The 15034-nt window shown below is 45.9% G+C and overlaps 1 protein-coding gene across 1 annotated transcript; it reads left to right on the top strand.

Annotated features, from left to right (window-relative positions):
- Positions 1–2124: 2124 nt before the first annotated feature.
- Positions 2125–12846, top strand: LOC106566021 (protein phosphatase 1 regulatory subunit 12B). Its single transcript, XM_014133805.3, has 7 exons — positions 2125–2487; positions 5474–5490; positions 5704–5815; positions 6189–6293; positions 8556–8615; positions 10759–10809; positions 12365–12846. Exons 1-7 carry the CDS (start codon positions 2380–2382, stop codon positions 12449–12451), a joined length of 540 nt encoding a protein of 179 aa, XP_013989280.1. The 5' UTR covers positions 2125–2379; the 3' UTR covers positions 12452–12846.
- The last annotated feature ends 2188 nt before the right edge of the window (positions 12847–15034 follow it).

Genomic DNA, 15034 nt, shown 5'->3' with positions numbered 1-15034 from the left:
TCTTACCCCATCTCCATTTCTCCAGATCCCTCCTACCCCCCTCTCTCCCTCTCTCCAGATCCTCTCCTACCCCATTTCTCCAGATCCCTCCTAACCCCCCGCTCCGTCGTGCCCTCTCTCCAGATCCCTCCTGACCCCCTCACTCCCTCTCTCAAGATCCCCTTCTACCCCCCTCTCTCCCTCTCTCCAGATCCCCTCCTACCCCATTTCTCCAGATCCCTCCTAACCCCCCGCTCCCTCGTTCCCTCTCTCCAGATCCCTCCTGACCCCCTCACTCCCTCTCTCCAGATCCCCTTCTACCCCCCTCTCTCCCTCTCTCCAGATCCCCTCCTACCCCTCCTACCCCCCTATTTCCAGATCCCCTCCTACCACTTCTCTCTCCCTCTCTCCAGATCCCCTCCTACCCCCTCTCTCCAGATCCCCTCCTACCCACTCTACCCCCCTTCTCTCCAGATCCCCTTCTACCCCTTCTCTCTCCCTCTCTCCAGGTCCCCTTCTACCCCCTCTCTCCAGATCCTCTCCTACCCCTTCTCTCCCCCCCCCTCTCCAGATCCCCTCCTACCGCTTCTCTCTCCAGATCTCCTCCTACCCCTTCTCTCTCCAGATCCCCTCCTACCCCCCTCTCCAGATCACCTCTTACCCCTTCTCTCTCCAGATTCCCTCCTAACCCCCCTCTCCCTCTCTCCAGATCATATCTCCCGCTCTCTCCCTCGCTCCAGATTCCCTCCTAACCCCCTCTCTCCCTCTCTCCAGATCCCCTCCTACCCCCCTCTCACCCTTTCTCCTGATCCTTCTCCTACCCTCCTCTCTCCCCCTCTCTCCAGATCTCCTCCCATTCCCTCTCTCCCCCTCTCTCCCTCTGCAGATCCCCTCCTATCCCCCTCTCTCCTCTCTCCCGCTCTGCAGATCCCCTCCTACTCCCTCTCTCCAGATCCCCTCGCTCCAGATTACCTCCTACCCCCTCTCTCCCTTTCTCCAGGTCCCTCCTACCCCCCACTCCCTCATTCCCTCTCTCCAGATCCCCTCCTACCCCTTCTCTCTCTCTCTCTCCAGATCCCTTCCTACCCCCTCTCTCCAGATCACTACTACCCCCCTCTCTCCCTTTCTCCAGATCCCTCCTACCCCCTCTCTCCCTCTCTCCAGATCCCCTCTTACCCCTTCTCTCTCCAGATCCCTTCCTACCCCCTCTCTCCAGATCACTACTACCCCCCTCTCTCCCTTTCTCCAGATCCCTCCTACCCCCTCTCTCCAGATCCCTTCCTACCCCCTCTCTCCAGATCACTACTACCCCCCTCTCTCCTTTCTCCAGATCCCTCCTACCCCCTCTCACCAGATCCCTTCCTACCCCTTCTCTCGCTCGAGGAAAGGATCCCCTCCTATCTCCCTCTCTGCAGATCCCCTCCTACCCCCTCCCTCCCTCTCTCCAGATCCCCTCTGTCCAGATCCCCTCCTACCCCCCGCTCCCTCTCTCCAGATCCCTCCTACCCCATCTCCCTTTCTCCAGATCCCCTCCTTCCCCCCGCTCCCTCTCTCCAGATCCCCTCCTTCCCCCCTCTCTCCCTCTCTCCAGATGCACTTCTTCCCCCCTCTCTCCCTCTCTCCAGATCCCCTCCTACCCCCCTGTCTCTAGATCCCCTCCTACCCCCTCTCTCCAGATCCCCTCCTACCCCTCCATATCCCCTCTCTCCAGATCCCCTCCTACCCCTTCTCTCTCTCTGCTGTTGCATCATGCCAACACTAACAAGGGAATACTGGCAGCCATGTTTGTGAGGCTGTGAAATTAGATTTAAAAAACACGGATTACATTTTTTTATTATCTTCATAACAAATTCCAATGTCCAACAGATCCATATTAGTCCATAGCTCAGACCAAAGGGTGATTAAAGAAAGAGGGGGAAAGAGAGACTGTGAGGCAGAAAGAGAGAGAGCGAGAGGCTGTCATGCAGAATGAGAGCCGAGTGCCTTACTTTGATGTTTTCATTTTTGTTGAATCACCACAGTCTCATTAGCGGCACTGCTGTCAAGTCCCAGGCAGTGTCCCTCCCCATGCAGTCTACAGCACCGCCCAGCGCCCACCCTCTTCCTCCTCCACAGCTCCCTCCCTTCTGCTACTCACCTTCCACTCATCTCATCTCAGGATCACTCAACATCACCTGGAGAGAGATCACACTCCTGACCACAGCTATTTCTGTATCATTAGAACTATTTTGATTTTGATCACACTCCTGACTCTGTCCCTTCACCACCTTCATTCACATCACAGGGATTTTAACTGTGTGTCACTGGACTGTTCATGCAGTAGTCTTTTAGAATCAAGTTGTTTGGATCAGACCGCTGGACCCCACTTGAACCTCATGCCGTGGAGAGTAGCCTGCAGCGATGTCATCTCATCTCTCCCCCCGCAACGCAAAGGATCAGCCACGCACGAGAAAGTCATCCACTGATTTGTCTCCCGCTAAACCCTCACCGACCTCCAGAAGCCTCAAAGTAAGAACAGATTACTTCTCTTTTCTATGGGCAATAACAAGGAGACGCCTGGAAACATTGCCATGTGTTGAAAAAAGCTGTGGATCAGATAAAATGCCATGCTTGACTTATGACTTTAACCATTAGTTTGGAGCGCTCCAGACTAGCCAAGCAGTATGTTGATGTCTAATACCATAGGTGTTATGGCATACTGCTCATGCTTTTAGTGGAAACCGTTGTAATTGTTTCATGAAGATTATAGTGAGCGATGGTGATTAGCCCTCTTGAGCCAGGTGGCTTATGTGGGAGTAAATTTGACTAAAGGAATAGGAAGTTTTAGAATCAGCTGCATGGACGTAACTATTCAAATATCATTGTAAAACACATTAAACATACACAGTGTACTCATACACAGACTCTCTCTCTTTGTGAGGTCCAGAATCCGTCCAATACAGCCTCAGCATTTTCCTCCCACGACGGGTCATATAAGTGTCAGATAACTTTTGAGTTTCCATGACATCATCAGCTCCAAGCAATTTTTTCATAAGGCAGAAAGTTACCTCAGAATTTGACTGAGAGGAGTTCTGTGTAACTTAATGAAATAACAAAGAGACAGCTGACATATATACAACTCAGATTGTCATTGAAGATAGTTATCTGACAGGATCAACTAGATCAAACCCTTTCAGAGGCATGCGTTCAAGTGGGTCCCCCTGATATCCCTCTGGACAAGACTCAGCACGTTCATTCACACAAGCCAGCCGGGAAAACAAAACAGGAAAATGTTTAATATGTTTAATAAGAAGTTGATCTCAACTGTTTACTCAAGCAGTGATACGATATAAATACGATACGATATAAAATGTGATATATATATATATATATCACATTTTCTTCTTTGGAAGAGCTAGTCAGCAGACAGGAAGTCCCCCATTGGATCTAACAGAGTAGGAGGGGAGCACAAAGAAAGACTGGCCTGGTCCACAAACAACCACTAGCTACTACATTCTGGGCACTGGTGTGAATCTGAAAGGATTCTATTGGTGTAAAGATTAATCAATACAAGCTTACTAGAGAACCAGATGGACCTACAACCATATTGTTTACATCATCCAACTATTTTTGATCTACATGAAATGCCTAGGGGTTAGATATTATAGGGGTTATTTCTGCCTGGGTTGGTCATGGTGGAGGGGTTAGATATTATAGGGGTTATTTCTGCCTGGGTTGGTCATGGTGGAGGGGTTAGATATTATAGGGGTTATTCCTGGCTGGGTCTGGTCATGGTGGAGGGGTTAGATATTATAGGGGTTATTCCTGGCTGGGTCTGGTCATGGTGGAAGGGTTAGATATTATAGGGGTTATATCTGGCTGGGTTGGTCATGGTGGAGGGGTTAGATATTATAGGGGTTATTTCTGCCTGGGTTGGTCATGGTGGAGGGGTTAGATATTATAGGGGTTATTCCTGGCTGGGTTGGTCATGGTGGAAGGGTTAGATATTATAGGGGTTATTTCTGGCTGGGTCTGGTCATGGTGAAGGGGATAAATATTGTAGTGGGTATTCCTGGCTGGGTCTGGTCATGGTACAAGGTTTCGCTGAGACATGTTAGACTCAGAGCAGGCCCTCTCCATCACAGCCCAGCTTCTCCCTGTGCCAGATCCAAGCAGAGCTTCAGGAGGTAAGCCTTGTTAATGATAACTTACAATGGTTCCAAACACAAAGACAGACTCTTTAATAAGAGAGAGCTGACTGTGTTGACACAGACGAAGAGAGAACGTCCTGAGAGCTTGTTGATGTCTGATGGGAACCATTCCTGTGTGTTTATACATGATCCTTCTAGAGCCCCTTGAACAATTCAGGTGAATTTATATCTGTCTCCATAGAGCCTTACTTGGTGTGTTATGTCTAAACACTGCAATGAGTTCTTATGCCTGTGTGTATGACCTTAAGTTAGTTTTCCAGACTTCAGTTCAAGTCTCTTTTATTCTTGAAGCAATAATAGACGAGTGCACAAAAAACAAGAAAATATTTATGTAATCTTACATTGTTAACTAAATCAATTGACGTCATTTACGGATATCACAATGTTAAGCAATGTTTTAATGTCTTCACTCTTGCTCACTGTTGCATACCATGGCGTAAAAGCCTAAATATTTGGCTTTGAGGGCTGAACTCTTGAAATTGCCTGACAAAGTGCTTGCTCGTCATGGTTCCCTAGACACATAGAAAGCGGCACAGGCTTGAAAACGGAAGCAGGCTGTCCGCTGTAGCCTGAGAACACAGAGGTCAGGGGCTGGCCCAAACACTGTAAGAGAATCACTGAGGACATTTTCTAGCGGGAATGATTATGTCTGCAGTGGAACACATCTCCTATTCTATTCTATAGTATTGTATCAGGAATAACCTTTTCAACTCTTCTACTGAAATAAATCCACAAGGCAAGTAACTGAAGTAAGAAATGCCCTGAATATTAATGCCATTGCCAGCATTTCCATTTTTGCGGGAGTGTCTCTTTAAAAACAGATTCATATCCCCTGTTTCCAACCCTTCAGCAGGCAATAACCGTCAAGACTCCCAAGCTAAGCCGCTGCCATAGTTATTACCTTTTTTGGATGTGTTTAGTTTTATCTCTGGGTCTCAGTTTGTACATGTGACTGTTTCCACTGTCCTTCTCTAACTTGGCGTGAGTATTGAGTTTCATCCCAAGATGCTCTCTGCTGATATCCACATGCTTGGCTGCAGGACAGTGTGAAGGTCTTCTGTTAGAGTCTTCTATGAGAGTTCATAACTAGGGCCAGGGGGTTTTCCTGGCCACGTGAGCTGAAAATTAAAAATGGAATTACAGCACATAATCTTTATGCATACAGGACACAAAGTCCTTTTACAATGTGCTCATCTTGACAGCTCTGCTGTCAGAATACATTACACCTCAGTGTTGCAGATCATCCAAAACTACTCATGTTCTATGCATTTTGTAAATGACATATCTTCTCTGTTTGTTTTCAGCATGAAAGAGTGTCCAGGTAAGATGCTTTCAACTCAATTCACTTCATCAAAAGACACAGGTGTGCTTTAGATTTTCACTATCAGGCATTGAAACATATCCTAACAGCCATTGGTCACTCAGGCCTCCATTGCAACTGATTGTTATTACAATTAGGGTCAAAGGTACATTGATGATTAAGCTCTGACACAGTGCAGTAGTTTCAGGTTCAGCTGTGCTATCTTACCCTCAGACTGGACTCGTCTGGTGCTTACGACCGAGAGGCCTATGATGCTCGAAGGGAAAACAGAATGGCAGCGCGGAAAAAAGCAGAGGAAGAGGCAGGATGCACTGACTATAAGAAGGTAACCTGTAACCTAGAAAAATTGCCGTAGGTTGCTAATGATCTGTTATAAATCTGTTATGTCACGATAATGACATTGTTATGTAGCCCTTATGACTGTGGGTTCAAGTACGGTGTAACCCAAAATCTCCACAACTGGTATTTTTTTATGAAAAAAAAGAGAAAAAAATATTTACGTGGTATTTCATTGCACTGGTGAGAGGTAGCTCACAAGTAAGTATTTCACTTCACTGTTTACACCCCACTGTATCCTTTGATTTGAATTGGAGATCAGGCTACATGAAAAGCACAACTGGTTGATTACCTAAGTCAAATTATGTGGCATGTTATGATGTTCTGTATCTGAGTTTGCTGTGGGATCCTGTGCATCACAGATGTACGAGGAGGCCTTGTCTACCAATGAGAGGCTCAAGTCCAGGCTGCAGGGCAGCAAACAGGAGCTGGTGTTGGTGCAGACTCAGCTGGAGAGAGTCACACAGGTGATTATCCCTAACTGGTATTCATTCACCACACAAAATAGTTCCCCAACAAACATTGTAAACATGAAGATTTTTTTTTTTCCTCAACCAGTGGTTGACTTGGGCAGGAGCTCACCGGAGCCGAGTACCGGCACCTCAAATGTTCTACTGCTTGAGCTACTGTTCGTCTTATAGAATATTAGCTTCTGCACCTACATCTACAGTAAACAGCACAGGCACTCAAAATTAGTACCGGAACCTATTTCAGTCCAAGTCAAGCGCTGTCTCCAACAAACCATCATCCTAAACATCAAATGAAACTGCAGAAATCAGATGAAGAGTCCAATGAAGAAGTACAGTGCATTCGGAAAGTATTCAGATCCCTTGACTTTTCCCACATTTTGTTACGTTACTGCCTTATTCTAAAATTGATTACACGTTTCCTCATCAATCTACACACAATACCCCATAATGACGAAGCAAAAACTGGCTTTAGAAAGTTTTGCATATGTATAAAAATTATAAAACAGAAATACCTTATTTACATACGTATTCAGACCCTTTGCCATCAGACTCGAAATTTAACTTAGCTGTATCCTGTTCCCCTTGATCATTCTTGAGATGTTTCTACAACTTGATTGGAGTCCACCTGTGGTAAATTCAATTGATTGGACATGATTTGGAAGGGAAAATACCTGTCTATATAAGGTCACAGAGTTCACAGTGCATGTCAGAGCAATAACCATGCCATGAGGTCGAAGGAATTGTCTGTAGAGCTCAGAGACAGGATTGTGTTGAGGCACAGATCTGGGGAAGGGTAACAAAACATTTCTGCATCATTGAAGGTCTCCAAGAACACAGTGGCCTCCATCATTCTTAAATGGAAGAATTTGGAACCACCAAGACTCTTCCTAGAGCTGGCCGTCCGGCCAAACTGAGCAATCGGGGGAGAAGGTGACCAAGACCCGATCGTCACTCTGATAGACTTCCAGAGCTCCTCTGTGGAGATGGGAGAACATTCCAGAAGGACAACCATCTCTGCAGCACTCCATCAATCAGGTCTTTATGGTAGAGTGGCCAAATGGAAGCCACTCCCCAGTAAAAGGCACATGACAGCCCGCTTTGAGTTTTACAAAAGGCACCTAAAGACTCTCAGACCATGAGAAACAAGATTCTCTGGTCTGATGAAACCAAGATTGAACTCTTTGGCCTGAATACCAAGTGTAACATCTGGAGGAAACCTGGCACCATCCCTACGATGAAGCATAGTGGTGGCAGTATCATGCTGTGGGGATGTTTTTCAGCTGCAGGGACTGGGAGACTAGTCAGGATCGAGGGAAAGATAAAGAGAGCAAAGTACAGGGAGATCCTTGATGAAAACCTGCTCCAGAGCGCTCAGGTCCTCAGACTGGGGCGAAGGTTCACCTTCCAAAAGGACAAGACCCTAAGCACACAGGCAAGACAATGCAGGAGTGGCTTCGGGACAAGTCTCGGAATGTCCTTGAGTGGCCCAGCCAGAGCCCAGACTTGAACCCGATCAACCAGCTCTAGAGAGACCTGAAAATTACTGTGCAGCAACGCTCCCCATCCAACCTGACAGAGCTTGAGAGGATCTGCAGAGAAGAATGGGAGAAACATTCCAAATACAGGTGTGCCAAGCTTCTAGCGTCATACTCAAGAAGACTCAAGGCTGTAATCACTGCCAAAGGTGCTTCAACAAAGTACTGAGTAAAGTGTCTGAGTACTTATGTAAATGTGATATTTCAGTTTTTTAAATGACATTAAAAATGTCAAAAAATCTGTTTTTGCTTTGTCGCTAAGGGGTATTGTGTGTAGATTGTTGAGGGAAAAAAACAATGTAATCAATTTTAGACTAAGGCTGTAACGTAAAAAAAATTGTAAAAAGTCAAGGGGTCTGAATACTTTCCGAATGCACTGTATGTGTCTGTTTGTGCAATTGTATTGCTTATCACTGTGATTTCCAGCGTACAGTTCTTGTCAAATTCATGGTTGAATAACTCTTCCATATCCTACTGCATTGACCACTGCACAATAGAATCAGGAAAGTTGCAGGAGTATGAAAAATATGACAGGTTATGCAAGGAAGATGCATTGGCTTATTCGAGAGGTAAATGCTTGGGAGGTGTTATTTGTGAAGTACGGTAGTATGCTTGTGAGGTGACCATGGTTGTTTTCAAAGGTAAATATGAGAAATGTCTGCCGGCTTCAGGGATTGCGCTCTTCTCATTGTCCCCATTTTAATCATGGGCTTTTGCATTGCAGAGAAAGATAACAATGACTGAAAGGTCCAATGAGAGGTCCATGCTTGAGACAGAAAAACGGGTGAGATCCTTATGTCACTGAATGTTTGCTTATGCACTTTTAACTTCTCTCTTGGCCTGGTACAGCATGTCTATTCAATATATGTTATTTTAATAGCTCATAGGTTCAGTCATGGTCAGGCTGGTAGTCCTATCATGTTCAGTCTCACTGTGACATGTCTCCTCTCCTCTCTGGTAGCCTCATCATGTTCAGTCTCACTGTGACATGTCTCCTCTCCTCTCTGGTAGCCTCATCGTTCAGTCTCACTGTGAAATGTCTCCTCTCCTCTCTGGTAGCCTCAACATGTTCAGTCTCACTGTGACATGTCTCCTCTCCTCTCCTTTCTGGTAGCCTCAACATATTCAGTCTCACTGTGACATGTCTCCTCTCCTCTCCTCTCCTCTCTGGTAGCCTCATCATGTTCAGTCTCACTGTGACATGTCTCCTCTCCTCTCCTCTCTGGTAGCCTCAACATGTTCAGACTCACTGTGACATGTCTCCTCTCCTCTCCTCTCCTCTCTGGTAGTCTCATCATGTTCAGTCTCACTGTGACATGTCTCCTCTCCTCTCTGGTAGCCTCATCATGTTCAGTTTCACTTTGACATGTCTCCTCTCCTCTCTGCTAGCCTCAACATGTTCAGTCTCACTGTGACATGTCTCCTCTCCTCTCCTCTCCTCTCCTCTCCTCTCCTCTCCTCTCCTCTCCTCTCCTCTCCTCTCCTCTCCTCTCCTCTCCTCTCCTCTCCTCTCCTCTCCTCTCTGGTAGCCTCATCATGTTCAGTCTCACTGTGACATGTCTCCACTCCTCTCCTCGCCTCTCCTCTCCTCTCTGGTAGCCTCAACATGTTCAGTCTCACTGTGACATGTCTCCTCTCCTCTCCTCTCCTCTCCTCTCTGGTAGCCTCAACATGTTCAGTCTCACTGTGACATGTCTCCTCTCCTCTCCTCTCCTCTCTGCTAGCCTCAACATGTTCAGTCTCACTGTGACATGTCTCCTCTCCTCTCCTCTCCTCTCCTCTCTGGTAGCCACAACATGTTCAGTCTCACTGTGACATGTCTCCTCTCCTCTCTGGTAGCCACAACATGTTCAGTCTCACTGTGACATGTCTCCTCTCCTCTCTGGTAGCCTCATCATGTTCAGTCTCACTTTGACATGTCTCCTCTCCTCTCTGGTAGCCTCAACATGTTCAGTCTCACTGTGAAATGTCTCCTCTCCTCTCCTCTCCTCTCCTCTCCTCTCCTCTCCTCTCCTCTCCTCTCCTCTCCTCTCCTCTCCTCTCCTCTCCTCTCCTCTACTCTCCTCTCCTCTCCTCTCCTCTCTGGTAGTCTCATCATGTTTAGTCTCACTTTGACATGTCTCTTCTCCTCTCTGGTAGTCTCATCATGTTCAGTCTCACTGTGACATGTCTCCTCTCCTCTCCTCTCTGGTAGCCTCAACATGTTCAGTCTCACTGTGACATGTCTCCTCTCCTCTCTGGTAGCCTCATCATGTTCAGTCTCACTGTGACATGTCTCCTCTCCTCTCTGGTAGCCTCAACATGTTCAGTCTCACTGTGACATGTCTCCTCTCCTCTCTGGTAGCCTCATCATGTTCAGTCTCACTGTGACATGTCTCCTCTCCTCTCTGGTAGCCTCAACATGTTCAGTCTCACTGTGACATATCTCCTCTCCTCTCTGGTAGCCTCATCATGTTCAGTCTCACTGTGAAATGTCTCCTCTCCTCTCTGGTAGCCTCATCATGTTCAGTCTCACTGTGACATGTCTCCTCTCCTCTCTGGTAGCCTCATCATGTTCAGTCTCACTGTGACATGTCTCCTTTCCTCTCCTCTCTGGTAGCCTCATCATGTTCAGTCTCACTGTGACATGTCTCCTCTCCTCTCTGGTAGCGTCATCATGTTCAGTCTGACTGTGACATGTCTCCTCTCCTCTCCTCTCTGGTAGCCTCAACATGTCCAGTCTCACTGTGACATGTCTCCTCTCCTCTCTGGTAGTCTCATCATATTCAGTCTCACTGTGACATGTCTCCTCTCCTCTCCTCTCTGGTAGCCTCAACATGTTCAGTATCACTGTGACATGTCTCTTCTCCTCTCTGGTAGTCTCATCATGTTCAGTCTCACTGTGACATGTCTCCACTATTGTGACATGTCTCCTCTCATCTCTGTAGGAAACACGTGTCCTGCAGAAGAAGATATCAGACATGGAAGATGAAGTGAAGGTATCTGTCCAGTTGCAATAACGGTCAATTTACTGAATTGAGACTGAGAGATGTCCAAGGTCTAACCAATTCGGGTTCGTTTTCTTGTGGCTTAATGCCAGTTCTTGTACTTCTTGACAACATCTCCAATAGACTAAACCTAGCCACAGCAGAGACAGAACATATTTCCAAAACACAGTCTCTGCAGGAGGCCTAGCCATCACAAAGTTGCCCTGCAGACAGACAGAGCAAGCTGCTGAACAGGGAATATCCCTCTGGGACGTGCCTTGGTACTGTAGTGTGTCTGTCTCAAACGACACCCTGTTCCCTTTATAATGCACTGCTTTCTGGTCAAATGTGCCAGTTACAATGCAGCCTGAGTCTCAAGCCAGCAGTGACAAAGCATAAATGGTGTGTGGTGTGGTATTCTAAGCTGACATCATTTGCCACCATTATGTCATCATTATGCTCCGTTGGCTGTGAAATGTGTGAGTGCATTGATTTATATTCATGAAGTGAGTACGCCATTGGTATTCCTCCGCAATCACTACTGCCAACCATAACCCTAACCCCAACCCCAACCCTAACCCCAACCCTAACCATAACCCCAACCCCAACCATAACACCTAACCCCAACCCTAACCCCAACCATAACCCCAACCCTAACCCCAATCATAACCCTAACCTTATCCCCAACCCTAACCCCAACCATAACCCCAACCATAACCCCAACTATAACCCAACCCCAACCCTAACACCAACCCTAACCCCAACCCTAACCCCAAACCTAACCCCAAACCCAACCATAACCCCAACCCTAACCCCAACCATAACCCCAACCCTAACCCCAACCATAAACCCAACCTTAACCCCAACCCCAACCCTAACCCCAACCATAACCCCAACCCTATCCCCAACCATAACCCCAACCCCAACCATAACCATAACCCCAACCCTAACCCCAACCATAACCCCAACCCTAACCCCAATCATAACCCCAACCCTAACTCCAACCATAACCCCAACTATAACCCAACTATAACCCAACCCTAGCCCCAACCCCAACCCCAACCCCAACCCTAACCCCAACAATAACCCCAACCCTAACCCCAACCCTAACCCCAACCATAACCCCAACCATAACCCCAACCCTAACCCCAACTATAACCCCAACCCTAACCCCAACCCCAACCCTAACCCCAACCCTAACCCCAACCCTAACCCCAATCATAACCCCAACCCTAACCCCAACCCTAACCCCAACCATAACCCCAACTATAACCCTAACCCCAACCCTAACCCCAACCCCAACCATAACCCCAACCATAACCCCAACCCTAACCCCAACCATAACCCCAACCCTAACCCCAACCATAACCCCAACCCTAACCCCAACCCCAACCCTAACCCCAACCCTAACCCCAACCATAACCACAACCCCAACCCTAACCCCAACCATAACCCCAATCATAACCCAAACCCTAACCCCAACCATAACCCCAATCATAACCCCAACCCTAACCCCAACTCCAACCATAACCCTCTCTGCCTGCTTGTTGTCTGCTGTCCTCCACAGGTCCAGACAGAGCTGAAGAATGAGAACCAGAGACTGAAGGACGAGAACGGAGCCTTAATCCGGGTCATCAGTAAACTGTCTAAGTGAGAAGAGAAGGAAAAGGAAGAGAGGGGGATGATACAGCTTTATTTCCCATGTTTACACCCACTTCTCCAACCCCACCACCCCCACCACCACCCCCACCAACACCCCCACCAACACCAATAGTCTTCACACGCAGTTTGCATATTTGCACATTTTTTGTATTAATTTATGGATTGTTATAATGCATAATTATATAATCACAGCACATAATAATACTGTATGAATGTCTGCAAATGTTTAATCTATAAGCTGATGTAACAGTTTATATATTATCACGTTTTGTATCACTATGTGACATTTGAAATGTTTTTAATTTTTTTATTTTTTACTCCATCACATGAACAGTCTCCTACGCCTTGTATAAGTTATTTATAAAGATTTTCTATTCTGTAAACCAACGCAATCTCTTGTATTCAGTGTCATCAACTGGTCACGTGTGGTAATGCATCATACTGCAGAGGCCTACAGTATATACTGTAATGTGAATCAGGATTGGTACACATTTGTAAGGGTTATAGATTATATACATTGTTATTCATATAGTTTATATGAAGTAGTGAATTTGAAAAGAGGAGGAAGTGCGGAGGAGGAGAGGAGGGAGTGTGGAGGAGGAAAAGAGGGAGTGAGGAGGAGGAGAGGAGGGAGTGAGGAGGAGAGGAGGAGGAGAGGAGAGGAGGGAGTGAGGAGGAGAGGAGGGAGTGAGGAGGAGGAGAGGGAGTGAGGAGGAGGAGAGGAGGGAGTGAGGAGGAGGAGAGGAGGGAGTATGGAGGAGGAGAGGAGGGAGTGAGGAGGAGGAGAGGAGGGACTGAGGAGGAGGAGAGGAGGGAGTACAGAGGAGGAGGAGAGGGAGTACGGAGGTAAGGCAGAGGGGTACAGTTCTTTGGAATTCTTGCAGTATGGTGGCCATGGAGGATCAAAACGCTATGCATAAAGAGGAACCATTTTTCTTTTTTAAGCAGCAAGGTTGGCGGTATTGCATTGCGAATGTAGCTCTGCGCTGTTTGGGTCCGCCCCGTGCTCAAAAGAGTTCCAAAGACCCAGGAAGACGGGGATTTAGTTGCCTGCATTGCAGTAATTTTACAAACCCACTCAGTTTCAGTTCACAGAGGAAATGTTAGAAGAACACAGATGTTATTTGTCCTATTGTAAATACAATTGGAAACATTTAAGGCAGACAGAATGATGGTTGCTGCTCAAGATACAATAAACACAAGTAACACAGGACCAATCTATAAAACGATCTTAATCAATCTAAGTACACTCAATAGGAGGGATAGGGAAAACAAGTCAGGAAGTAACAGTATTAATTTATCACCACAATTAAACTAATATTTAGAGTAATAACTGCCATACTGGAATGGAGGTTATACTGAATGGTTTGTACAAGTGACAGTGGAAAGGAGCTAATGCAATCGTTGTTGCCACAATTTTGATGCTACAGGCTCTTTATGCTAATGTTTAAAAAACAAACATTGTTTTGCATTCCATGTGCAGATGATATGAATGACTGAAGGTTCATTTTAAACTCTTTTGAACATAAGTATGTATATGATCCTCACTAAAAACCAAGCAGTCATATGATTTCATAAATACAGAGGCATGTACATCTTACAATATCAACTTTAAGTCATACCAATAATGTTGGTAAACATGACCACTATCATCATGTTAAGTACATATTTCTATAAGCAAAACATGTATTATACAGTGTGATGTGAAAGTCCAACAGAGCTGGTTCTGGTGATGATAGATGATGTCATCATTTTTGACCTGTTTTTGCACAGGAAAGTAATCAAGTGTGACTCAGCCGCTCTGTTAAAATATCTCTATAAGGTTTTTAAATGAGTAGTAATATGCCTTTGCTCAGAGTATCGAAGCTTAAGCTCAAATAGTATGGCTTTACTTCTTATGTTAATCAATATACACAAAAATACATGTTTAACTGTTATGTTAAGCAATGACACCAGTGAATGACAGCAAGCAGAGGACTACTCAGGGTACAGATATGGAGAGAGTTATTGAAAGGGGGCTACAAGTCCATGCTTTGACTCCTATACAATGAGCTATATCTGATAACATGAACTTGGGACTAAACAATCTAACGTTAATAAGTACGGTCAAGTACTTGGACTTACATTTGTGTAGTACTGTAGTCTGACTTAGTACTAGAACACTGGTCAACCCAACACAGCAGATTCAAATCATTTTTGATAAGGCGGTGACTACCACCTCTGGCAGGATACATGAAGGAAACATTTACGGTACTTATAATTACAAAGCAAAGGAGCAAGTAAATGTTCTGCTTTTGCAATAAATACACAATAAATTCTGGCCATCAAAGACCATGCACACATACAAGTGAAAGCAGGAAATGTAAGTTATATTGCATTTTGACTTGTAGCCCCAGCATATAGTCATACATTTCAGGTTGTCCACAGTAGACATATCTAAATAAAATACAAATTAAGTAACACTGTTGAATTTCAGGCAAGAAAATAGCCTGTAAAATCAACATATACTATGCAGACATATGTTCAGTCCTATTATACCCTTAAGGGAAAATACATCAAATGTGCAGTCAGTGCA

This window comes from Salmo salar, chromosome 12, assembly GCF_965601325.2.
Source record: "Salmo salar chromosome 12, fSalSal1, whole genome shotgun sequence".
NCBI lineage: Eukaryota > Metazoa > Chordata > Actinopteri > Salmoniformes > Salmonidae > Salmo > Salmo salar.
Note: the sequence above shows the minus strand (reverse complement) of the source record. Positions and strands in the feature narration are given on the sequence as shown.